The sequence below is a fragment of the Heterocephalus glaber genome, unplaced genomic scaffold (genome assembly GCF_053883595.1).
Source record: "Heterocephalus glaber isolate CG9 unplaced genomic scaffold, H.glaber_assembly_v1.0 deba00000331, whole genome shotgun sequence".
Taxonomy (NCBI): Eukaryota; Metazoa; Chordata; class Mammalia; order Rodentia; family Bathyergidae; genus Heterocephalus; species Heterocephalus glaber.
In genome coordinates, this window is record NW_028258142.1 from 31988458 (window position 1) to 32016234 (window position 27777).

General features: G+C 38.2%; 1 protein-coding gene across 1 annotated transcript; it reads left to right on the forward strand.

Moving 5' to 3' along the window:
• On the forward strand, window positions 1-27274 carry Acaa2 (acetyl-CoA acyltransferase 2). The gene is made up of 10 exons (XM_004855129.4): window positions 1-475; window positions 4731-4897; window positions 6041-6169; window positions 8272-8388; window positions 10015-10162; window positions 11843-12018; window positions 12767-12896; window positions 22969-23039; window positions 25382-25536; window positions 26767-27274. The coding sequence occupies exons 1-10, from the start codon at window positions 460-462 to the stop codon at window positions 26849-26851; spliced, it is 1194 nt and encodes a 397-aa protein (XP_004855186.1). The 5' UTR covers window positions 1-459; the 3' UTR covers window positions 26852-27274.
• Window positions 27275-27777: the final 503 nt, after the last annotated feature.

Here is a 27777-nt window from a genome sequence, read left to right on the forward strand (position 1 = left end):
CGCAGCCGCCCGCCCCACCTCTCTGGAGCCCTTGAGGCATTGGGCGTCCAGACCACTAGTAGTTGTTTATGCTGTATCTAAGGGCCAAGGGCGAGGAGGGACGGGTTGGGGATTTTACAAAACGAGGTTAGCATGGAACGGGTGATGGCAAAGGAATTCTCTAGAAAGTCTGTAAAAAAAGAGCCTCTCCAAAGTCCGTAAAAACTATGATGCCTGTCTCCCCGAGCCTGCTGCCCAGAGATGGTGGCATCCTTGGTTCCCACGGAATGGCGAAAAGGGAGCCTGGCGCCCACAGCGGGCCCGGGGCGGGGCCGAGCAAGGAGCCTGCAGGAAGTGGGTGAAAGGGCAGGGGCGTGGCATCGCGGGGAGTGAAAGCTGCGGACTTTACGGCTCCAGGTCACCTCTGAACCTCTGGGCATTGCAAAAACAAGTGGTCTTCGTGCGGTCCAAGTTGCCACCATGGCCTTGCTCCGAGGTGAGCGCAACCCCTTCCTCGCCCTGCGGGTCTGATCCCACGCCGGGCCGGGCCTCCGCTTTCGGGCTCAGTGGACAGTCAGTGGTCTTGGGAGAAGTTTAGTCTCCTCGGCTGTGGGGCAGACTTGAGATCGTTTGGGTTAAGGGGCGTGCTTGTAAGATTCAGCGACAACGATTTCAGTGTAATTTTCAGCGGATTTATTAGAGACCAAGGTCAGTTTGTTCTGACCTTGGAGGTCGCTCCTTCGCGGTGTAGTGACCCATGGCTTCGAGCTCAACTTCGGGGGCGCCCCCCAAAGCTAGAGTAGCTTGGGCCAGAGTAGCTAGAGGAGCCGGACCATCTGGGGGTGGGGGGTGTTGGGGCGAATTGATGCTTCAAAAGGGTCCCCCCAGCCGGGGATTTAGCTCAGTGGTGCCGCCGCCTGATCCCCGGTACCAAAAAACAAACAAACAAAACAAAACAAAAACAAAGGTCCCCCAGAACTTCTGCCCGAAACGTCTGTCTCTTATTTTCGTTTGAGACTACTGGCAGTGCAGGCATTTCCAGAGTTACTGGCTTGTTTTAAAAAATTATATAAACTTCATTTTCATAACAAGTGATCAGAGTCAATGGAAGAATATTCAACGAGGACTTATCAAAGCACCGAGACAGGGGAAGGTTTCACAGGATCTAAGAACTGAACATTTTGGTGGTCTAAGGACCAGTGGGCTCTGTGAAAAAGGTGGGGTTTTATTGTAAATCCCGTGGAAGGCAATACAAGGATTTAAAGCGGGGAATGACAGCGTCTGGTTTCTACTGGGCCTAATTTCCTGCAGGCTCTGGGACAATAAAAAGACCGTTTAAGGATTGCGGAGGTCCAGGCAATAGCAAATTAAGGTGTTGACTGTGTGGGGTCAATGGAGTGGGCGAAAGGGGGTAAGGAAGGATGACCTGACACAGATTTGGAGGTGCATTTGGTAGAACAAAGTGATTTTGAGTGTGGTGAGTAAAAGAGAAGGAAACGTAATGAATGATTAAAGGTTCTGGCTTGAGGAACTAGTTTCTGATGTTACCTCTTACGGAGTGAGGAAAACGGGGAGGTAGAGTTGGAAAGGGAGGTTCAGAATTCAGTTTTAGGTGAAGTTTTTGATACCTGTGAAGCACCCAAGTAGAGGGTGTCAGGTAGGCATTGGTTTGGGGATTCGGAAGTCAGAAGAGCCAAAAATGGCATGTGAACAAATCAAATGCAAAGTAAATATTCTGCCACAAAATGCAGTGTGTCCAGTTTTCTACAATATAGATTTCACTTACCAGTGCACTTCCCAATTCGGAACTTAATTACATTTACTTAATAAAGGAGCATGTTGATATTTTTAAACCCAGTTCGTTTAGAAGCTGCCTTTGTAATGAGCTATTTTTAAAAAATAATATTCTTACTAATGTCTCGTTTTAATATTTTACCAGTAGCTGTTACCTTTTTCTAGTAATGCAGACAGACTTCATTGAAAATTTTGTGAAAACAATGAGCCAATAAAGGAAAAAAAATGTACACCAACACCTATATTAAATAGGAAGTTTATAAATTTGTGATACGGTTTACCAACAATGTTTACTAACAATGTTTGACATGGTAGTCATATTTTCTCCCTTTACTCTGCTTTTATAGTTAAGGACACTAAGGTCCAGAAAAGGTAAAGTGGATCATTTGTAATAACATAGGTAGGTATTGGGTATGACTAGAACTCAAGCCTTTGAGCTTCAAACAGTGATGGTTAGCCAGGGATTTAGCTCAGTGGTTTCGCCGCCTGCTGCGCAAGCGCAAGGACCCGAGTTCGATCCCCGGTACCAAAAAAAAAACAAAAAGAAAAAGTGATGGTTATAGACTAGTTAGAATACATTAAGGTTAAAGCAGGTTTCTCTCAAGTTACATATGAAGTGCTTACAGGACTGACTGGTAGTCAGAAAGCAGGGCACGGGACTGATTACTGTTAAGGAAAGACACATTTGAATGGGACCATATTTAACATTGGTAAAGGTTGTCATTAGCTGATCAGATTTCAGTCAAGAACCAATACCCCAGACTTTTCTTAGCACCCATCCTACTGCTTAATGGGAGATTTTCACCCAATATTTCACCAAATATTGTTTACTGCTCATTGGATTATTGGGAAGGTTCCTGTAACCCCTCAGAGCAAGCAGCCAAGGCTCCTGAAGCAGAAAAGGATGCCACAGCAGTTTTCCTTAATGTGTCCTGGTTGTTTTCTATAGTTGCTGGAGGAAAATGAGTGAATATTTAACCTGGCAATGCTGTTAGAAATGAGGGCAGAGTTCTTGTTTTTCTCCTACTGCTGTTTTCTCTTGCTGTCAGCACACCTTGCCAAGCCTGAGTTAATGTGTCTTCACCATTTTAAGTTTTTAAAAAATCTTTAGCAATTGAATTTTCTTTTCTTTTTTTTTGATACTGGGGATCTGTGCCTGCGATGCAGGTGGCAGAACTAAATCCTCGGCCCTGCACTCATCTTTTTATTGTCTCCATAACTTCTCCTTTTTCAGATATAAATAAAAGAATTATACAGCATATGGCTTTCCAGACTGACTTCCTTCATTTAGCAGTATGCATTTAAGATTCCTTTTTTATGGCTTTATAGCTCATTTCTTTTTATCATTGAATGGTATTCCATGGTATGCACCCCAATTTGTTTATCCATTCAGCTATCAACGAGTATCTTAGTTGCTTCAAATTTTGGCAATTAAGAGTAAGTTCTTTTATAGATTTTAGGTTATTTAGGTAAATACAAAGGAACACAATGTCTGACTCCTGGTTAGAGTTTGTTTAGTTTTGTAAGAAACTCCCTGTCCTCCAAAGTAGCTGTATTGTACTGCTTTGCCTCCCCACCAGCAAAGAATTAGTTCCTATTGCTCCACCTCCACACCAGCATTTGATGTTGTCAGTGTTTGAGATTTTAGTCATTGAAATAATTGTGTAATAGTATCTCATTGTTACAATTTGCAGTTCTCTAATACCATATCACATTGAGCATCTTTTCATATAGTTACTTGCTATCTCTATAACTTCTTTGATAAGGTATCTGTTCAGATCATTTGCTCATTTTTAAATTGATTTTGTTTTCTTCTTTGTTTTTCTTATTATTGAGCTTTAAGAGCTCTTTTTATGTTTTGGATACCAGTCTTTTGCCAGCTAAGTGTTTTGCAAATATTTCTTCCAGACGGGGCTTGTCTTTTCATACTCTTAACAATGTCTTTTGAAGAGCAGAAGTTCTTTATTTGAATGAAGTTCCACTTAACAAATTTTTCCTTTGTGGATTATACTTTTGGTGTTATATCTAAAAAAATTATCAAACACACAGATTGTTTTCTTCTATTATCTTCTATAAATTCTATTTTACATTTTATATTTTAAGTCTATAATTCATTTTTAATTTTTGTGAGAAGTACACAATCTGTGTCTAGATTGATATTTTTAAATGTAGCTGTCTAGTTTTTCCAGCACCATTTGTTAGACTCATTTCTTCAGTGAATTTTTTGCAAGCAGCAACTCTGGCTGAACTCATACTACAAACTGTGTCTTTCCCTATGGTAGGCAGCCCCTCAAATTCAAAGTCAGTGTTTTTAAACTTGGCTGAGATACTTGTGATCTGATCCACATTTGTGTGATTCAAGTGTCAGATGTTTGGGCAATTTTATGTAAAATCTATACTCTTCCTCTTTGGTGTTCCTCTTTTTCGGATTCTCATCACTTTTCAATGGCTGTAGTTGCCGTGAACTTTCTTCTCTGATTCTGCAGGCCATTATGACTAGATTTCAGAGTTCTATTCAATCCATGCAGCACGGAGTGCTAGCTTTCAATAAATAAATGGAAAAATATATATATATTAAATAAATAAATAAATAAATAAATAAATGGGGCATTCACTGTGTGCTGTTCCCTTCTTCAATTGTTTTTCATATCTGTCTACTTTTGTTCATTTCTAGGACCTTCACATAGTTTTTCTTTTATATTGTGGGGAGTTTTTCATTGTTATCTGTGGTCAGATCAGAACATATTCATCCATGACGAGAAGCAGAACTAATGAAATTGGAAGAATTACGTGGAAAGGGTAAAGATAAATGAAGCAAAAGCCACTGTTACAAAAATAGGCAGTGACTATTAACTGAAAATTGTACTTTACAGTAAAGTTTCACAGTAAGATTATTTAAAGCATGTTAAGAGATACCAACTGATCTGTGCTTGCTTATAAATCTCTTCTTGCATTAGGTGTGTTTGTTGTTGCTGCTAAGCGAACACCCTTTGGAGCTTACGGAGGTCTTCTGAAAGACTACAGTGCTATTGATTTGAATGAGTTTGCTGCCAGGGCTGCTCTGTCTGCTGGCAAAGTCCCACCTGAAACTGTTGACAGTGTCATTGTAGGCAATGTCATACAGGTTAGTAGGGCAGGGGGCATTGTTCACTTCTGTTACTTACCCTGATCATTTTCCAAAAATAATTCCTTTACTGTGCCACATGATGAATAAGTTAATAGTTATACATTCATGAAATTTGTAATTTGAGTAATTCTTTGGCTTCAGAAGTATTGAGTCAAAGCAACATATATTCTGGAAACTGTGTACATATGTTTGACTAGGGATGAATTTCATTGCTTCTTAAAAAGTGCTTCTTAAAATTGACTTCTTAGACTTAATGTGAAATTAATTGGTTTTCTCTGTGTGCCACCTAAGGAGATGTGTTACCCAGCTTTCCATCACTATGACAAAATACCTGAGCTAATCAACTTAAAAGGAGGAAAGGCTCATGGTTTCAGAGTTTTCAGTCCATTGGTCCCTTGGCCCTGTTGGCTTTGGACCTATGGCCATGCATACATCATGGCTGGAGTGTATGGTGGAAAAGGGCTGTTCACCTTATGGCAGCCAGAAGGGAAGAGATACAGGAAGGGAAATGCCTCCCTAACTTCCTCCCACTAGGCTCCCCTTTCTAAAGGTTTGACCATCTCCCAGCTTGGGCTGGACTCCAAGCCTTTAACACATGGGCCTGTGAGGGACACTCCAGATCCAAACTATAGCAGGAGAGCGGCAGACCCAGGCAGTAAAACACACCTCCCATAACTTCACGTTTTAGGGGCTTGATCAGTGTTTGTTGTAGGGAACAAGGAGCTCCCTTCCCCTCTTTTTTGCTGTGTGTGGTATACAAAATAGATTATCCACGCAGATAATTGAAGCTGTATATTCTTTCAAAGTGTACAAACATTGGGTCCCTAGTAGAGGCCATTTTAGGTGCTATGGGAAAAGATTTTTTAATGCCATACTTAAAAATGGTTAATGTTGTAAGGCTTATGTTATATTTATTTTACCACAAAAAAATGCAAAAAACACGATTGGCCAAATTATAGTCTCTCTTCAAATCATAGGCACGTATTATATAAAATATACTTATATGCATTGTGTCCTACTTTAAAGACTTATAGTTTATCATATGTGATAGATTACCAGCATTTCCATGTCTTTTGTGCTTGTTCTTAATGCCTGAATTCATAGAGGAAATTATTTTCATTGTCTCTCTCTCTGGTCCAGAGTTCTTCAGATGCCATATACGCAGCAAGGCATATTGGTTTACGCGTGGGAGTCCCAAAAGAAACCCCAGCTCTCATTGTTAATAGGCTCTGTGGCTCTGGTTTCCAGTCCATTGTGACTGGGTGTCAGGTATGGGCAACATTTTATGTAATTTTCTGAACATTATATTAAGAGTTACCAGAATGAATGCTCCATGTCAATAGACTATTTTAGCTTTTTTACTTTTTACAGTACCCATTAGATGAGATAAAATTTGACTTTTCTTGGAAAAATATTCAATGTGATTGAAGTAGAAGCTTCAAGTGGAAGGGCTTGTCACAAAAGGACAAATACTATAAGATTTCACTTACACAAGGTACTAGAGTAGTCAGATTCATGACAACAAAGTAGAATGCTAGTTTCCAGGAGCTGGGGAAGGAGACAAAGGGAGGCTCATGTTTAATAGGTATGAAATTTTAGTTTCGTGAGATGAAAACAGTTCTAGAGGTGAATGATAAGAAAAATTGCACTGCAATGTGAGTATATTCAGTGCTACTGAACTGAGCCCTTAAAAATGGTTAAAATGGTAAGTTTTGTTCAAACTTGGGAACTTGCGCTTGCAAGGCAGGCGACAGAACCACTGAGCTAAATCCCCGGCCCACCATAATATTTTTTAAAAAGCTAATCATGACTATCATTTTGTTTTGTTTTTTGGTACCGGGGATCGAACTCCGGTCCTTGCGCTTGCGCAGTAGGCGGCAAAACCACTGAGCTAAATCCCCAGCATGACTATCATTTTGTTTTGTGTGTTTGTGATTTGGGAATTGAATTCAAGACCTCTTCCACGCTGGGCAAGCACTCTACCCCTAAGCCACAGCCTCAGCCTGTAGCTGTCATTTTTACAGCGTCCTCTTACCAGGCACTGTGCTCAATTTACACTCACTATCTAGTTTAATCTTCATAACTATCTTGTGAAGCAAGAACATATTACTGTTCTCATTTTTATTGGGCCAGGAAATTGATTATTAAGGACATTAAGGTTACTAAATCATAGAGGCAGGATTTGAACCCAAGTCTAAGAATACTGAATAAAGACAGTAAGGCAAGGAGCAGAGTTGAAGAATTTAAGAATGTCCTTGAAAATATTTTTTGTTATAAAGGATCTGCATAATACTGTTGGTAGAAGTACAAACTAGTATGATCTCTTTAAATGACAGTAGAGTAAATATGTGTGTTCCTTTGAGCACAAGAGTATAGTAAAATCCAGTTTTATTTATAAAAGTCTTCTGGGCCAGAGATTTAGCTCAGTGGTTCTGCTGCCTACCTCGGAAGCGCAAGTTCTCGAGTTCAATCCCCGGTACCAAAAAAATTAAAAAAATACAAGTCTTCTCCTTTCCTTACGAAATAAACAAGAGTAATAAATAGATTATTTTCACATTAGTATTTATAACAATATATACATTTTCCTGGCATTAATTTTAAACATCAGAGGTTTTTTGGATTGCATCTTTTCTGAGAAATGCAAATAGTGGAAAGAGAAGATAAAATAGGTACTTTCTTCTAAATCCCTCAGATTGACATAGTTCATAGTGATCTCTGGGCTCCTTCAAGTGCATCTGTTAAGAGGATAAGTTTTTCTTATGCCTTTTAAATAGACTTGCCCTTTATTATCTATTGTACACTTATGCCAGATAAAAATCTCTGCAGATTTTAAGATTTATATTGAGTTATGAATTACTCTTCTTAAACTTAGAGCTGTGGTGCATGCCTCTAATTCCAGCTACTTGAGAAGCTGAGACAGATCATAAGTTCATGGCCAGCCTGGACAGTTTGGCAAGATTTTGTCATAAAATAAAAATGAAATAAGGGCTGAGGCTCAGTGGTAGAGTGCTAGCCTACCTGTATGTGAGACCCTGCGTTCAGTCTGCTCATCCCTCAGCGTCTCTCTCTCTCTCTCACACACACACCACACACACACACACACACACACACACACGAGTTACCTTTCTTAGTCCAAGTGTAGGCAGGGGTAGGTAGGGTGTACAAATGGTTTTGGTGGTTTTTTTCCCTTATATCTTGGGAATAGATACATTAACATTGGCTTTTCAAGTACTTTAAGGTATTTCCTTTGACACGCTAAGCTAGGATAAAACATTTATTAGAATTGCCATTAATTTATAAAATATTTGTACTTCTGAATATATACTCTGGGCCCAATAAATGAGCTTTTTGTTGTCGTCGTTTTTAAACAGGAAATTTGTGTTAAAGACGCTGAAGTAGTCTTGTGTGGAGGAACTGAAAGCATGAGCCAGGCTTCCTTCTGTGTCAGAAACATCCGTTTTGGAACCAGATTTGGGGCTGATCTCAAGGTTGGAACCATTGAAAATGTTTTGCATTATTTCATATGTTATTATATGAGTGACTTTAAAAACACGACTTTTTAAGGAAGAGAATACTTAATTTTGTAACCTATTTTGTTTATCAAATACTGGCAAGATGTGACAATTTGAAATTTGCAAATTATTTCAGAACTCTATTTTCATTGTTGACTTTGACATTTGAACCCCATGGAATTAGATTTAACTAGTAGATATAGGTGTAGGAGATGTAGAGAAAGAGAAGTGGTTTCAAAAGGCAAAGAGCACTGGGTGTGGTCGCGTACACCTATAATCCCAGCACTTGGGAGGCTGAGGCAGAAGGATCACTGAAGTTCAAGACCAGTTTGGGCTACATAGTGAGTTCAAGACCAAGCTGAGGTTGGGGATTTAGCTCAGTGGTTTTGCTGCCTGCTGTGCAACCACAAGTACCCGAGTTCGATCCCGGGTACCAAAAAAAAAAAAAGGAGTCTTGGGCCAGGTATTTAGCACAGTGGTTCTGGCACCTGCCGCACAAGCGCAAGGTCCTGAGTTCGATCCCGGTACCAAAAACAAAAACAAAAAACTCAAAAGACCAAGCTGAACTACACAGAGAGACCCTGTCTCAAAAACAAAAAATAGACAATCTGTAAGTTAATCTGTACTCAGTGGCTAGGATTCTGAGTAATTAAATCTCTACCGTGATTTACAGAAGCTGTATTTCTGGAGCAGTCTCCATTGAATGAGGTTTCTTCTTCATCACAGGAAATACTGTCCTTAGATCAGATTATATTGTCCTAAATCAATCAGACAGAAACTGATCCTTCCATCTTTGAGAGCTATGACCCTAGAATATTCATACTGATAAAGAACATAGTTCTTCCCATGATGACATGTTATGATTTATCATCTTCTTGTAATAATGGTTGACTTACACTGTTCACTCAGTTTCTCACCTGGCTCTTTTTGAACCTGGAAGGAATGAGACTTAGAAAGTAGGAGTATTTTAGCAGTATTTTAGATGCTAAATATATTTAAGAAATTCTTTGCAAGGACAAATCAGTGGCTCTGAAGGTGCTGAGGCAGCATATGGTACATACCCATTAGAAACTCTAACTACTTAGATAATAATTAACAATCTTTCTGCTGCACAGGGATCCGATCCCAGTTCTTTTCTGCCTGTTAGTAGCTGATAGGACCAGCTATACCTGTCACTGAAAGCCTTGGATGACCAAGGAGTACAGATCTCTTCTTTCCTAAAGCGCTCACAACTACTTTACAGAGATGGCTACAGGAAAACATTTCATAAGAACTCAGTGTCAGGTTTCTTATGAAATACAATCTTAAGAGTTTAATTTTTGATTGTGGGGTGACTTCCTGTATTCTTACCTCGCATGCTTAACTTTTGGCTCTCCTTAGCGTTCCATATTTAGAGACAGAATATGTATATTTTATTATGAGACATTTGGGGTTTTTAATTGATTTTTTTTTAAATCCAAGAACCAAATATGAATAATAATAGAAAATGTTATCAGAAAATCTCATTTTACTATGTTGGGATTGACTTGTTTAAAGAAATTATAACATTTTAGTTTAAAAATATAATGCTTTAACAAATCACCTTTATTAATGTCTTTTTAGCTGGAAGATTCTTTGTGGGAAGGATTAACAGATCCACATGTTAAACTCGCCATGGCACTTACTGCAGAGAATCTTGCTGTACAACATAAAATAAGCAGAGAAGATTGTGACAAATATGCCCTGCAGTCACAGCAGAGATGGAAAGCTGGTTAGCAAAACTGCGTGATTATCAATATCTGCAGATAAAAATATAGGAAAGATTTTCACCCTCTAAAATTATAATGAAGTCGAGGCATGGTGCACACACCTATAATCCTCACTGTCTGGGGCCTATGGCAGAAGGATCACAAATTCAAGCCCAGCCTGGGCAACTTAGTGACTTCATAAGATTCTGTCTCCAAATAAAAAAGGGCTAGGAATGCAGTCCAGTGCAAATGCCCTAGGTTCAGTTCCCAGTAGCATATACAGACACACGCACACACATGGTTATAATGAACGTATAATAATAGTTTAAACTCATACCTTTGAAAAAAATCACATTTTTATATTATTTCTTTGTTTTTAAATGATTGGATATTCTAATATTGCAAAGTTAACTGGCAACTTCTCTTTTGAAAGAAGTTAATACTATTTAAAAAGTAGTATTGTTCCTTGGCCCTTTGAGGACACTTGGCTTTAGTCTTGCACTGGTTCATTTGTCAGTACAGCATGCTGAGGCACGCAACACACTCCATCAAAGGTGATTGCTTACTGTCACAACTGGCACAGAGGATGTCCTTTCCTAGGAGCCATCATGTGGTCACAAGGAAGACTGAGAGGTTTAGAAAAGACCCATGGGTGTCCTTTTATGCCTCCTCCCATTCCTGATTGAGAATCATTATACCTGACTCACACTTGACTGGTCCAAAACCTTGGCTGCAGTGCCCTTGAGCCAGGCCTAAATGAGCAACACAACGGTAGTTGACTCATCAGTACAATAAGATGAAGGAATTTATTATCTCCTGAAAAGGATTTTTAAAGTTATTATAAGCAAATGGAAACTGTTATCTGGGGTATTAAATACTTGAAGTAATGAAGTTGCAGCCCATCTTACATTTCAGAGGGAAAGTGAATTGGAGCTGATGCCATTCGGCTCATCTGTGTTCCAGTGGAACACTACTGATCTAGAGGTTGAGAGCTATCATTTATGTTTTTAGTTCTGCTAACTACAGGTTGTCTGACCTAGTCATTTGTTCACTGAATATCAATAAAGTAGAGATAACAATGTTTTCTTTGCCTATTTATCTAAAAAGGTGGTTCTAAAACCAAATAAAGGCATATAAGGGCAATATTTTGCCTAAAGTAGAATCAGATTAAGGTTGTATTATTTCTGACTTACTCTACTTTTGAAACTGTAGATTACTATAGTCCATTCTAATAGACATTCAAAGTAGATGCTTTTATGTGTGTATTTGTATTGGTGATAGCTCCTATAATTTTTCAAGTTGTGTATTACTGTTAAATTGCAATTATAGATTATTTGGTGGGATATGCAACTTGATAATTTTTTAATCTTCTTAGTCTACCTAAAGAAAGTTAAAATCTATTTAGTGCCACTTCATCTGTAACTAATAGACTGATATTCCTAACAGTCTAATGGTATCTTGCAAGAAAAAAAAATGTGTGAAAAACCCAAAAGAATAATTTTTCTAAAGGTACAAAATGTATCTGCATAGACGCATGACAGTGTGTTAAATCCTCCAGTAGGGAAGGCAAGTTTGTATAAGTAGTAAAGGCCCATGTGAGTGGAAAATAGACCAGAAATTAAATTGAAGCATATGTTTGATTTCTTTCTTATTTCTCTTTTTTTTTGGTTTTCATTCTTATGACAGACTTTCTTATATTTCAGCTAATGATGCTGGCTACTTTAATGATGAAATGGTGCCAATAGAAGTGAAGACAAGGAAAGGAAAACAAACAATGCAAGTAGATGAGCATGCTCGGCCCCAAACAAGCCTGGAGCAGTTACAGAAACTTCCTCCAGTGTTCAAGAAAGAAGGGACAGTCACTGCAGGGAATGCATCGGTTTGTGTCACCCCAGATCAGCTTGAACTCTTCCTGCTATGTTTCATGCAAAATGAACATGGGGTCTCTTTTAGATACTTTCATGCTAATCTTTAGGTATTTAGCTTAAACCAGAGTGTTCTTACTCTGTTAATTTGGGTTTAATAGTCCAACACAAAATATTTTAGCTAGGGGCCCTGATACTCTTTTAATTCTTAGTCTTTTCAAAATATTAGAAGGAAATCTTTCTGATTTCTTATTTTATTTTTCACTTTTTTTCATTCATGTGTATATAATATATCAAATTTCTTTTTATATCTATCCCCATCTACCTATAAGCTTTACTGTGACATCCTTTCCTGTTGTGCCTTAGTGAAGTTGTATTCTATGCCTAAAATAATCCCAATCTACCACAGTACTACAAGTTGTATCCAAAATTACGCCACCATTTCCTGTGTACCACCCTTTTCCTAATTCTACTCCATTAGAAACACTGTGACAGGCCAGGCACCAGGGTAGTGCCTGTAATCCCAGCTACTCAGGAGGCTGAAGCAGGAGAATTACAAGTATGAGCCCTGCCTGGGCACTTTAGCCATACCCTGTCTCAAAACAAAAAGGGCTGAGGATGTAGTTCAGTAGTAGAGCACTTTCCTAGGATGTGTGAGGCCCTAGGCTCAACCTCTAGAACTGCCAGAGAAAGAAAATACTGCATTCAAACTTTAACTGGATTCTTTTACCAGTTCATGTGTCTGCTGTTTTTGTTTTCAAGGGTATATCTGATGGTGCTGGGGCTGTTATCATAGCTAGTGAAGAAGCTGTTAAAAAACATAACTTCACCCCACTGGCAAGAATCGTGGGCTACTTTGTGTCTGGATGTGATCCATCTATTATGGGTATTGGTAAGTTTATAATGAAACGAACTGATTCTGTTCTATTTTTGGAGATAGGTCTTCTTTGGAATTCAGATTCCTGAAAAAGCCACATCAAGGTGACTTGTAGAGAAATGAAGATTTCAAGCAGTCATTTAAAAAAATCATCTTTTTGGGCTGGGGATTTAGCTCAGTGGTGCCACCTCCGGCCTCGCAACCACAAGGTCCTGAGTTTGATACTTGGTACCAAAAAAAAAAAAATCATTTTAGGAAAATCAAGACCATGTAAACTCCCTGTGGGTAGCAATCATGTCTTATTGTTGATTTGAGATATTTAAAAATTAACACAGAGAAAATAACAGAATTGCATGGTGCTGACAGGCAATCTTGGGGTGAGAGAGCGAAGGCTGACTGAAGATGGCACCACTGCTCCCTGGTGGCTGTACACATACTCACTAGTGAATCTCAGTCTTCCCAGCTCACTGCTACAGTGAGACTTTTTGGTAAATGAGGCAATTGAAGTGTAAGGAAGTTGCCTTGTAAAGTTTCAGACAAGTAAGTGATGGAGTCAGGATCTGAATCCAGGTCTCTGTAATTAAAGTATCCTTTTCACTGTGAGTTAAACATTCTCTCAGGAAGTCAGAGTAATTCTCCCATGGCTCAGCTGATAGGACTGATTATTAGCAAAATGAAGAATTATAAACAATTATCTAGGTTGATACAGGTGTACTAGTTGGAGAAAATTTGGAACTCCCTACAAATATATATAGTCTTGACTTGACAATAATGAATTAGAAATAAAAGGTGTTTTTTCTCCATAGCAGCTATCTGAAACCTCTAGTGACCACAAAGTTAGGGACCAGCAGCAGGGTTGAAGATAGCAAGTGGAACAATACAACCTCTCCTGCCCTACAAACTGGTAGGAGAGAGGAATTCAGACTGCAGACGTGGCTGCGACCAGTGGCAAGCAGCCTTGGGTAATGAAAACAAGGAGTGGGAAATTACCATTTCCCCGCCCTGCAACCAATAATGCAGGCATCCTTGGGCCGGGAAGTCAGCCCTCCCTCTGACTTGCAGACTTGCAACCAGCAGCACAAGCAGGCTTGGGCAGCGGAGACAAGTAGTGGGAAATTACTTCAGAACTGTGGATACCATAGGAATTTTATTGTTTTGGTTTGTTTTTTTCCTTTTTTCTTTGTTTGTTCATTTTGTTTTCCTTTTCTGTCTTTTTTTTCTTCATTATTTAGGTTTTTACTTTTATTGTGTGTTTTCTTTGTTCATCTTTTTTCTCTCAACTGTCTTAATTTTTTTTATATTTTTATGTGAATGAACATTGTTGCTAGTCTTTCTGGTTTGGTTTGGTATTCTTTTGCGTTCTCCTTCATTCCTTCAATCCTGTCCTCTTCTTCAGTTTCCCAAAGCTTCGGTGATCATCCACTGTCCTTTAGCCTTGCTTCTACTATATTTCTCTCCAGTTGTCACTTTGTTTTGTCTTCTATCCCTCTTAACACTGCCCCGCCTCCCCCGCCACAGAGTAAAATCACTTTACCAAAGGTAAACTCACTGCATACAAGTTCCTGGTTTATGTTCGATGTTGTTATATAGCTATAGATCTTGCTCTTATGCTTAAAGGTACCAAATTAGCAGTTACCACTGTTTATCAGTTTCTAGGCTGTGCTTGATAATATTGTTAATTGCACTACTTTAGCCAGGATGCCATACCTGTTGTAATCAGTTTTTTGCCGTTGTATGACAACACTGTGATTCTCTGAGGTTATAATTGTCACCATTGTCCAGTACCAAAGGACTGGAAGCTGAGCCAAATAGCAACTTCTCAGACCTAATAAATTGAGAAGATAGGATCTTGGGACAGACACAAAGACCAAGAGCCAGCTACACCTAGAAGACATCTCTCAGTAATAGACATTTCCTAGGGAAGCCTCAACACTAGTGATAAGCTACCTAACATAAGAAACTTAAAAGTATCAACACAGAAAACAAATTAAAATTTAAAAATAGAAAATGACAAGACACAGAAGCAAAATACAACCCCAGACCTCCAGCCCACCCAGAACAAATCCAGGGGTCAATGAGATAAAGGAAATCAGAAGCCACTTACTGGAATTTTCTGAAATGATAGCAGTAGAAGTAAATAAACAAATGAATGAGGCTATAGAGAAAATCAAAAAAGAAATAATCTCTCAGGTAAAAAAAGGGATGATGATCATAATGAAGGACATGCTCAGCAAATCTAGAGTAGACATAGATTTTTTTAAAAATAGAAGAGCTTAGAAAAATACTGGAAACTATGAATGCCCAACATAGGAAAGAAATGGGATACATGAAATAGATTCAAACATATCTAGAAAATTAAAAATTCCATTGAAAGTTTGCAAAGCTGAATGAAAGAAAGTGAAGACAGACTGTCAGACCTAGAAGATAGGATTGCAGTTAGTGATCATGAAAAGAAAGATCTCTTAAAGATAGCAAAGGACAGGGCCAGGGATTTACCTCAGTGCTTCCACCGCCTGCCTCGCAAGCGCAGGGACCTGAGTTTGATCCCCAGTACCAAAAAAAACCCAAAAAGATAGCAAAGGACATAAAAAAAACAATCCAACAGCTGCAAGATGATGCAAAAAAGAACACCATAAGATTGATGATAGTCAGTGAAAAAGCAAGAGTCAGTGAGAAGGACATAAAAAACCTGTTCACAGAAGTAATGGGAGAAAACTTCCCAACCATGGAGAAAGAATTGGACACACAGATAACAGGGCATATAGAACTTGAGTCAGCCATGACCAAAATAAATCTACCAAGACATGTAATAATCAAGATCCCAGATATTTAGCACAAGAACAGAATATTAAAACCTGTTAGAGAAAAGAAACAGTGTATAAAGGAAAGCATATTAGAATCACAGTAGACTTCTCAACACAAACCTTTAAGTCAAGCAGAGCTTGGAGGAAGTATTTCAAGATCTGAAACTTTGAGGCTACAAAATAGTATCATTCCCGTTTCTTGAACATAGCAGTCATGCTTCTACCACAGGGACTGTGTACTTACTTTCTTTTCTTTGCTAAGAACCCTTCTTTTGGATATCAGCTTTTGTTTGCTTGTAAGATCTTTTCTGACTATCCAGTATGCCCTATACCCTCCCTCTTCTGCTTCATTTTTAGCTGTAATACGTAGAGTTCCCTAATAGATAACCTTGTTCCTCCCCATCCTGCCACCAGTAAGCTCCATGAGGGCCAGAATCATCTTTTTGGTTCTTTGCTGCATCTCGGTTCATGAGAAAGTGTTGATACTTGTGCTCAAATGTTAAATAAATAAATGGATGAAATTCAAGATCTGAAAGAAAACAACCTCAAGCCCAGATTGATATACCCTGCAAAACTATTTTTCAGAATCAATGGAGAAATAAGATACTTCCATGACAAAGAACAGCTGAAGAAATTTATGACCACCACACCAGCTCTACAAAATGTTCTGAAAGATATTTTAGAAAGAGATAACAAAGACCACAATTCAAAGAACACTAATAAAAAGAAACCACCAGGAAAGGCAAGCAATTAAACACAGGAAAAAGATAGGGAACCAATAGCAGGAAAATAATATGGTAAAGATAAGCCAATACATAACCATCAATGTAAATAGTCTCAATTTACCAGTCAAAAAAAACAGACTAGCAGAATGGGTCAAGAAACAAGATCTAATAATTTGCTGCATACAGGAAATACATTGACTCAAAAATAAAGTCCTAGGCTGAAAATCAAAGGATGAAAAATAATACTTCAGGTGATAGGAACCTAGAAAAAAGCAGGGGTAGCTATTGTATTTGAAAACAAAGTGAGCTTCAAGCCAAGACTGATCAAAAGAGGCAAGGTCAGTATATACTTGTTAAGGGAAAACGCCAAGAAGAAGAGATAACAAATATATATGCACCAAATACCAGCACACTCAACTTTATAAGACAAATATTAACAGACATGAAAAATCATATAAGCACTAATACAGTTGTAATGGGGGACCTCAATACCCCACTGTCACAAATGGACAAATCAGCTAGATAAAAAAATGAACAAATATCAGAACTGAACCAAACTTGTGAACAAATGGACTTAGTTGTCTACAGGGTATTCCACCTCACATCAGAATACACATTCTTGTCAGCTGCACATGGAATGTTCTCCAAAATAGACCACATAGGGCTGGGGATTTAGCTCAGTGGTTTCTTCACCTGCTGTGCAAGCGCAAGGACCCAAGTTCGATCCCTGGTACCAAAAAAAAACCCAAAACAAAATAGACCACATACTAGCACATAGAACATGTTTAAGTAAATACAATGGAATTGAAATTATCCCATGCATATTATCAGACCATAGTGCAATGAAATTAGAAATCACTGGCAAAAGAAACCACAAAATTTTCATAAACACATGGAAATTAACACCCTCCTGAACAACCAATGGGTCACAGATAAAATTAAACAAGAAATCAGATAGTTTCAATAATTAAATGATAATGCCAATACAACATACTGGAACTTATAAAATGTAATGAAAGCAGCCCTACAAGGGAAATTTGTAGCAGTGAATGCTCACATCAGGAAAACAGCAAGTTCAAATAAAGAACCTAATGCTGAACCTCAAACTTCTAGAAAAAGAACAAGTCAAGGGCCAGGGATTTAGCTCAGTGGTTTCGCTGCCTGCTGCCCGATGCCTGCTGCTTAAGTGCAAGGATCTGAGTTCGATCTCTGGTACCAAAAAAAAAGAAAAAGATTGGGCCAGGGATTTAGCTCAGTGGTTTCACCACCTGCTGCACAAGCGCAAGGACCCGAGTTTGATCCCCGGTACCAAAAAAAAGAACAAGTCAAGCCCAAAGGTCATACAAGGGAGAAAACTATAAAGAGTAGAGCAGAAATTAATGCAGTTGAGACTAAGAAAAAAATTCAAAGAATCAATGAATCAAAGAGTTGGTTCTTTGAAAGATTAAATAAAATTAACAAACCCTTAGCCAACCTTATCAAAAGAAGACTCAAGTCCATGCAGTTAGGAATTAAAAAAGTGAAATCACAACAGATCCTGCAGAAATCCAGAAGATCATCAATACCTATTTCAAGAATCTTTATGCTAATAAGATGGAAAACACAGAAGAAATGGACAGATTCCTAGATACCTATGAATTACCAAAGCTGAATCAGTAAGATATAAAAATTCTAAATAACCCAATAACAGTCAGTGAAATTGAAGAGGTAAATAAAAACCTACCAACAAAGAAAAGCCCAGATGGATTCACTGCTGAATTCTATAAGAAATTTAGAGAGGATCTAATCACTACTCCTCAAACTCTAATGAAATTGAAAGAAAAGCAGTAATCCAAAATTCATTCCTGAAAGTATTACCCTGATACCAAAACTAGAAAGGGATCCAACCAAAAAAAGAAAACTACAGGCCAATCTCCCTAATGAACATAGATACAAAAATCCTCAATGAGATATGGCAAACAGAATGCAGCAAATCATCAAGAAGATTATAAACTGACCAAGTAGGACTCATCCCAGGGATGCAGGAGTGGTACAACACATGCAAATCAATAAATGTAATACACCATATTAACAGAGCCAAGTACAAAAATCACATGATAACCTCAATAGATGGAGAAAAAGCATTTGACAAAGTCCAACACCTATTCATGATAAAACCCTATAGAAAATTGGGATAGTCTTTATCTCAGCCTGATAAAAGCCATCTATAATAAACCAACAGCCAGCATCATTTGACTAAATGGTCAAAAACTGAAAGCTTTCACTCTAAAATCAGGAACAAGACAAGGATGTCCACTGTCACCACTCCTATTCAATGTAGTTCTGAAAATATTAGCCAAAGCAATTAGACAAGAGAAAGAAATAAAAGGAATAAAGATAGGAAAGGAAGAAGTTAAACTATCATTTGCAGATGACATGATACTCTACATAAAAGACCCTAAAAACTCCACCAAAAGACTACTAGATTTAGTAACTAAATTCAATCATGTAGCTGGATACAATCAACAATCAAAAATCAATAGCATTCCTGTACACAAAATCACAAACTTACTGAGAGAGAAATTAGGGAAACTATGCCTTTCATGATGGCTTTGAAAAAAAATTAAATACTTGGGAATCATCTTAAAAAAGAAGTAAAAGATCTTTACATTGAAAACTGCAGTACTCTGAAAAATGAGATTGAAGAGGATATCAGAAAATGGAAAGATATCCCCTGCTCATGGGTAGGAAGAACCAACATAGTAAAAATGACCTACTCCCAAAATTGTTACACAGATTTAATGCAATCTTAATCAAAATACCAATAGCATACTTGACAGAACTAGAGAAAACATTCCTAAAATTCATTTGGAACCAGAAGAGACCTAGAATAGAAAAAACAATTCTGGACAACAAAGGCAAGGCAGGGGGCATCACAGTCCTTGACCTGAAATTATGCTACAGAGCTATTGTGATAAAAACAGCATGGTACTGGCAAAAACAAAACAAAACAGACCCGAGGATCAATGGAACAGAATAGAAGATGCAGAAACAATTCTAAACACACTGAACTGTCTGTCTTTGACAAAGGGGCCAAAAACCTTCACTGGAAGAAAGACAACCTGTTTAATAAATGGTGCTGGAAAAACTAGCTCTCCACATGTCAAAGACTAAAACTAGACCCATGTCTCTCACCATGCACTAAAGTAAAATCAAAATGGATCAAAGATCTAAATGTTAAAACAAAAACACTAAATCTCCTGGAAGAGAGTATAGGTGAAACTCTTGAAGACATAGGTGTAGGCAAAGACTTTAAGAACAAAACCCTGATCACACAGGAAATATAAAGAATCAACAACTGAGATCTCATCCTATTAAAATGCTTTTGCACAGCAGAAAAAACCATGAACAGAGTAAAGAGACAACTGAGTGGGAAAAAATTTTTCCACCTGTCCTCATACAAAAGACTGGTATCTAGAATATATAAAGAACTGAGACGGCCAGGTATTTAGCCCAGTGGTTCCCGTGCCTGCCTTGAAAGCACAAGGTCCTGAGTTCAATCCCTGGTACCAAAATAAAACAACAACAACAACAACAAAAACGGAAAAATCAAACCCCCCAAATTTAAAGACCCAATCAAAAATGGGCATCTGAGATGAATGCATACTTCTCAGATGACGAAGTATAAAAGGCAAATAAATATATGAAAAAATGTTCAACATCACTGTTCATTCAAGAAATGGAAATTAAAACAATTCTGAGATTCCATCTCACTCCAGAAACAATGGCCATTATCAAGAAATTGACCAGTAACTAATGCTGGTGGGGCTGTGGGGAAAAAATATCCTCTGTTGTTGGTGGGAGTGTAGACTGGTGCAGCCACTGAGGAAATCAGTGTGGAGATTCCTCAAAAAACTAGGTCTAGAGGTTCCATTTGACCTAGCTATCCCCCTTTTAGGTATCTTCCCAAAAGAACTAAAAGCATCATATCACAGTGATATATACACAGCCATTTTCACAGCAGCACATTTTTTTTTTGGTACCAGGGATCAAACTTGGGTCCTTGCACTTACGCAGCAGGCAGCGAAACCACTGAGCTAAATCCCCAGCCCCACAGCAGCACAATTTATAATAACTAAATCTTAGAAACAGCCCAATTGCCCATCAGCTGAAAAATGAATAAAGAAGATGTTTTTAATACAGTAGAGTATTACTCAGCCATAAAGAATAAACTTGAGGCATTTATAGCTAAATGGAGCCTAAGAATTGGGTTTTCTTCAGAATACCTACATGCTTTGATGATCCATCACATTTATCTGATTTAGATAAGTAGTTACTTTATAGTCATCCAGTTTAACCTCACTTAATGGGTTCTGACGGGTTAGCATTAGCTGGTGAGCAAAGAAAATATGTTTTTCTTCCTTCTTTTCCTAGGCCTGGATATCTGCCCTAAAGTACAATGAACACCACTGTGGCAGGATTGGGTTTTTTCCTCAGGGTTTGAGCACAGCTATACCTGCTAAGTATGTCAATATCAGATGCCTTCTTTACCTCGAAGCTTGCCTATCACTTGTAGCATGGGATTAAGCAAGGTAACTAGAGAAGTGCCCCAGATAAACAAGCAGGGAGGATAGTGGGGACTCATTTGGAAATCCAGTTTGTAAGACCAGTGGTCCTTGGTTCTGCAGACACCTACCATGTAGCAGTCTGTGGCCCTGCAAAATAGCTGCAGATCCATGAATGAAGACTTGAAGAAACTTGAAGAGAACAGCAATAGCTCTGAGGAAGTGCACAGTTCCAGAAAGACCCTGCTGCCTGAAACACCTCAGGGATGGCAGTGGTGGAGGTGGGTGGGTGGAACTTTAAGCCGCTGAGCTTTAGCTGTTCTAGTGTTATCTTTTTAGGGGTTCATTCATAGAATTCTAGTACTTAAAAAGGCAAAGATTAACAGTCAATTTAAAGCATTTTTTAATTGAACTTTGAAACCCGAAGAAGTGCCCAAAGTTGTACCTGTTAATGGCAGGATCCAGGACTAGAAATGAGGTCTACTTTTAAGAATACTAAACCTTCCTTAGTCCCAGTAAGTAGAGTCACCTGAGAAGGATTATGACCCAGCATACTGTTATATTTGACTATAGTAACTATGAGTTAACATGAGCTGATTGATTCTGGTTTACTGATGTTTCTGAGGATAGAATCGTGGATACAGTGACTTAGAATTTTCAGCTTCTCTTTCTGTGTATCTTTTAACACTGAAGGATACATCATCCCTTTTCCTTTTATAAGTTAATGATCTCAGATATTTCATTATAGTGATGGAAAGCTGACAAACAATCCTCTGACCATGCTGGATATCTGGTACTTTACTTTTTACTATCAATCATGTTTTTATGTTTGGACACGTATGCAGAGAGAATCTGGAATTCAGTTCCATATAAATTAGTAGCCACATAGAACTGCTACTTTATTTTTTAATTTTATTTTTATTTTTTTGGTAGTGGGGATTGAACTCAGGACCTTGCGCTTGCAAGGCAGGCGCCAGAACCACTGAGTTAAATCCCCAGCCCAGAACTGCCACTTTAAATCAAAAGACATTAAATGGATGGTCCTACTCAATAAGCAGACGTGTCCAAAGAGCACTATAACTTAACATTTTATTTATATTGAATTGTATTTTTCTTATAAAGATTTATTTTACACCTTGCAACCGCAAGGTCCCGAGTTTGATCCCCAGTACCAAAAAAAACCAAACAAACAAAAAGATTTATTTTACATCTTACCTTAGGTATATTTGTAAAACTTGTTACATAAGTTTGACTACTTGTATTCAACAAAAGATACAGTTTTTCTTTGTAGACATGTACTGCAGTTTCATACTTCAAGAATGAACAGAAGAGATAATCTTCTCTAGTGAGACTTTTTACCTTTTGGAAAAAAACATTGATTTATTTAAAATTAGGAGCAATATTAAACTTTCAGTGGTAATCATCAGAAATATAAGAGTTAAAGTTTACATCAAAAGTCTTATTAGGTAGATTTGCATTTCTTGAGTCAAGGATCATGTTTTCTTTAAATCCTCTCCCTACCTTTGGAGTTAGGACTGTTTTCGTACTTTATTTAGGTAGTTTTCCCCGAAGTGGGAGCCCCTCTGTGCTGTGCTTCTGTGGAGATGCTGCTGCTATTTCTTGCCTTTTATCCAGATTCGTCTCCAAATTTTCTATCCCATGAACTTATGGAGAGCACTCATTGTGCCCGGCTGTTTGAGATCAAGTGTGATCTGTAACTGACTGTAAACCCCACCAGCGACTTCTTTGGACTTTTGAAATCCTAAAGCCATACATGGTAGATCTTTTCATAGAAGTCTCACACCTGCAGTTTAACTACAGAGTCAAACAGCCTTTCACCTTGGTCCTATTTTCTGTTTCTTCGTTGTCCCATCAGTTAACACGTGCTGACAGGGCAGCAAGATTTGTGGCTACTGCTAACTCTGTCACATTATTTCTTCCTTATTAAGTAAGGAAGAATTTTGACAGATAAATAAGATGACGATTTCTATAAGAGAATCTTATTCTTACATAGGTCCTGTTCCTGCCATCAGTGGGGCATTGAAAAAAACAGGACTGAGTCTCAAGGACATGGATTTGGTAGAGGTAAGTGTTCTGTTTTTACAACAGGAGTGAACCACCTACTTCTATAGCATCACTGGCTTTAGTTTAGGATTTTGTAACTCTTTGTGCAGGTACTATTCGCCTTTCCCAATGATGCATATCTACGTAAATATTATATGCCTTGTGCTAGTACTTTTCCATGCCTGATTAAAATGCTTATATTTGAATAACTTAAACAGCCTGATTGCTCCTACTTAACTATAAAGTCCTGGGAACTTCTTGGAACTTTGTACTACTCTGTTACATTTTAGACTGTTGATATGCCTATTGAACTGAGTATTACAGAAGGTAGGAGAGAAATAAGTAACCATAATCCCATTTTAAATGAAAAAAATATGGACAAAAGAATTGACCTAGTGCCAAATCAAGTTTCTTGCCCTTTCCCCCAAATTGAAGCCTCCTCAAACCTATCTTTGGCTTTTACACCATAGTTGTGGCTTGATAGAAGACACTGGAAATTTAAATTTACTAGTGGTGTGTGTGGTACTGAGGATAGACTTATGCACATACTCTACTGCTGAGCTACACTTCCTGCCACAAGAGTGATTATATAAAATATTAATATTAGAACAAAGATGTCTTAAGCATTTACCATAATTAAAAGAAGAGACAGAGTAGAAAATACACAGTGAATTATATACATTTCACTTTGGGGAAGTATCTGAAAATTTCAGGTAATTAAGCTATGCTGCTTGCCTCTGGGAAATAATTAATATGACAAAGGAATCTATTTAAATGATAAAGAAGGGGTAGGTATGTGTGTGGTTTCCTCTAGTAATCTCTCACCCAGGAAACCATGGTTTCAGGTGAATAATGGTTTATCTGTAAATCTTCATTCTTAGTAGTTCAGAAACTCAGGGGACTGCTTAATTATCATACTGTGCAGTGATGCCTCAGTTCACGAACTTAATTCTTTGCACAATTCTGGTCACAAACTGAATTGGATGAGAATCTAATCAAATTTCGCCATAAGGTCAACATTGAACCTAACCATTGAATTTTATTTGGATCTCATCCAATTCAGTTTGTGACCAGAATCGTGGAAAAACTTAAGTTCTTGAACTGAAGTACCACTGTATTTGTGACTGCAAGTAGGTAACGCTAAATTTCTGACATTAGACTTCATGCTTAAAACCATTAAAATACAGCAAGTCTGCAAAGCTGTTCATTATCATTTCTAGATATATAGATACTTAAGGACAGCCTGGTTCCCCTGGTTCAGAAGCTTACTCTTCGTAACATATTCTAGGTCTCTTAGTACACCATCTCCTTGAGTATGATGATATAAAACAAATGAATAATGTTGGATCTTAGGACAAATAATTTTAGGAAAAGTACCAAAATATAGTAGGAAAGAGAACAAGACTGAGTTTGGCCCAACTCTGCAAATGTTACCTTCCTCAGAATCAGTTTTTTTATAAAATTCCTGATGAAGGGCCAGGGATTTAGCTCAATGGTTCCTGCACCTGCCTTGCAAGCGCAAGGTCCTGACTTCGATCCCCGGTACCAAAAAAACAAAACAAAACAAAATTCCTGATAAAATTATAGTACTGCCAATGAAGCAAGACAATTCTCATAGACAGCCTTGGTAAGTATAAATATAACAATATGACACTTTTCCTTTCTGCCTCATTTGAACATAGTAACCATTCTCTCTGTGTCTCAAGCTCTGAAGGTTTATTCTTTGTTGACTGCCAGTTCCTTCTTGGAAGAGTGGCTCTTAGTACTGGGTAATAATAGCAGCCACTTGTCAAGTACTTGCAGTCTGACAGGTAATATGCTAGACAGTCCATGATTTTATTTAACTTTAACAATGACTTTCAGCATGATACTGCAGATGGATTTTGTAGTTGAGCAAATGTGAGTATAAAGAGTTTAAATAACATGTGGAGAATCACACACGAATAAATGATTCAGCCAAGATTTGAACCATCTATCTGTCTCCAAAACCTATGAGCTTTCTACATTATCTCCCTGCCTGTAGTGTCCATTTATAAGATTACTGATGTTTTCTTTAAGGAATGTATTTGATGCAAAATATCATTTATTAAATATACCTGCTTTTAAACATTATATCTTTTGTAAAGGAAGATACTTCTAGATAACCTTGAACATGATTATTTTGACTATTATTCTCTCTCTTTCTCTTGCTCTCTGGAAAAACCTGATATCTTTACACAATGATTAAAGATAAGTTCAAATAGCATCATGATGTAATTTCAATAGGAAGAAATAGCACAGTTCGCTTCTCAGTAGGACTGGACCACTTTGGTTAAAAGTTTGTGAATAAAGACTCTTACCACTGTTACCTTTTTTTTTCTAAGGTGAATGAAGCTTTTGCTCCCCAGTACTTGGCTGTTGAGAAGAGTTTGAATCTTGATCCAAGTAAAACCAATGTAAATGGAGGAGCCATTGCTTTGGGTCACCCATTGGGAGGATCTGGAACAAGAATTACCGCACACCTGGTTCATGAATTAAGGTAGTTCCATTTTGGATGTGCTTTTTTAATAGAAACACACGAATTTCAGTTTTCTCAGAACAGTCCAACCTTTTGCCCCTTTTCCCTCTGTCAACTCTGCAGTGCCTTGCAGATGAGTCAGTGGACTTGTTACTCACTCTCCACTGGGGGCCGAGCTCTGCTCTGTGAGGCTCGCCCACCTGGTGCTGATGACCAGCAGTGATCACAGGAGGAGGCCCTGGTTCACAGGGCACTTTGCATTTTAGTGCTTATTTAGGGAACCTAAGCAAACTGGCAGTTTGCGTCTAAGACTTCCCTTTGCCATGTCGGGGGGCCAGGGGTGGCGGGGGGAGCCCTCTGCATGTTTGATACTCTAGTTTAGATAGAAGAGCTCCTCCTTCTGGCCTTGTGTATTTTAGGTCATTTTCTCTATTAGCAGGAAAATTGCAAAGGAAACCAAATATGTGAGGCTGAAAAGTTCCACCAACTCCCTGTTAGACTAAAGAAAATGGGACTAGTTTCACTTACTGATCACTGGGTTGAAATGAGCGCTGGACATGTATGACAATAATTCCTAGATGATATTCTCAGTGTCACCATGTCAGGACTGAAGAATGGGAACAGACGTTTTTCTATGAGTCTAATTTTTATGAAATGGACATAAATGCTTTCTAAACTATCTGCTTTCCTTTTCTTTCTTTTTTGAGACAAGGTCTCTCTATATAGCTCAGCCTGGCTTTGAACTCATTATGTAGCCCAACCTGGTGTTCAACTCGCAGGACCCTCCTGCCTTAGCCTCCCAGGCACCACCACGACCAGCTGTTTGCTCTTTCATATGGACAAATTTGATTAATTACTTATATTCTGAAGTGCCATAAGAATCTAAAACCATGTAAATCAGAGAAGCTGAATGTCCCTTCCTCGTTTTTCGAATTCCCTTATTTATCTAAATTATCTCCTGTTTTCACTCTTTTTCCACAGCACACATAAGTTCGTGTATTTGTTTCAGTTCTTCTAGCCCTAAACCTACCCATCCTCTTCTTCGATTGCCTTCTTCTGTGTTACTTTTTTGGGTTTCTTTTTTTGAATAAAAATATTCAGCTCTTGTGCCTATAAACCAAAACTGAGTATTATGGGAAAGACTAAGAAGCCAAACTGAGTAAGAATGAATAATCCAAATCTGACTGCTATTAATTCACTTTAATTAATCTAACTATCAGAGTAGATTTCAGCCACTGCTTGCTTTCTTAGGCGTCGAGGTGGAAAATACGCTGTTGGTTCAGCTTGCATTGGAGGCGGCCAAGGCATCGCAGTCATCATTCAGAATGTGGCCTGAGAGAACCAGGAGCCACCATGCACACCTCTTACTTCACGTGGTAAAACAGGTGACCTTCAGGGAAGTTGCCACACTGCTCTTCATGCTGCTAAAACAGTGACTGAGTTTGAGCCAGGCTCAGTGAGGGAAAAATGCATTTATCAGAAGTAAAAGCCTGTGGGGCCGGAAGTTTAGCTCAGTGGTTCCGGCGCCTGCCTCACAAGCGCAAGGTCCTGAGTTTGATCCCCGGTACCAAAAAAAAAAGAAAGTAAAAGCCTGTGCCAGAGGAGTGCCTCACATTGACGCCAGTCTAACATGATACATTTCTGAATGAAAATCCAACCAATGAAAATACCAACCGGTATCCTGTCAAATAAGCACCACTTATGCCTTACATGATATGATTACAAGGAAAGTAAATAAAGATTGCCTTAATTTTGGGTATCCTTTCTTGTCATATTTTTTTTAATTTAATTGTAATAAAATACACATTACAAAATTAGTCATTTTAATCATTTTTAAGTGTGCAGTTCATTGGCATTAAGTACATTCACATTAGTCTTGATATTAATAAATGATGTCATATTAGATTGTTTTTCCTTGAATAAGGACACTGCTGATTATATATCTCAACTTTTTAAGTACATTTGAATGGGAACATAGGCTCTTACAGGAAGACCCATTTTCATTTTTTAACAGTGGAAAAGTTTCATGTTTATTAAAGGTAAAAAAAAAAAAAAAAACAAGCGTAAGGGAAAAATTAGCTCTGCAGAGTGAGTTTGGGCTGAGTAAAAAAGGAGGAAAGAAAATATACCCTACAGCCTAGGGTGGGCTATCATGAAGAGGAACAATAGCCTTATGTCCGTTTTAGAGGCCATATTTTTAAATAGAAAATTGGGGACTAATTGAAAGCTAGGAGTTCCTGGTCTCAAAAAGAATGTGACACC

Coding starts and splice junctions, on each gene's coding strand:
- Acaa2 (XM_004855129.4), top strand. Junction 8,389..10,014: donor GATTTGGGGCTGATCTCAAG/GTTGGAACCATT, acceptor ATGTCTTTTTAG/CTGGAAGATTCTTTGTGGGA. Junction 23,040..25,381: donor AGGACATGGATTTGGTAGAG/GTAAGTGTTCTG, acceptor TTTTTTTCTAAG/GTGAATGAAGCTTTTGCTCC.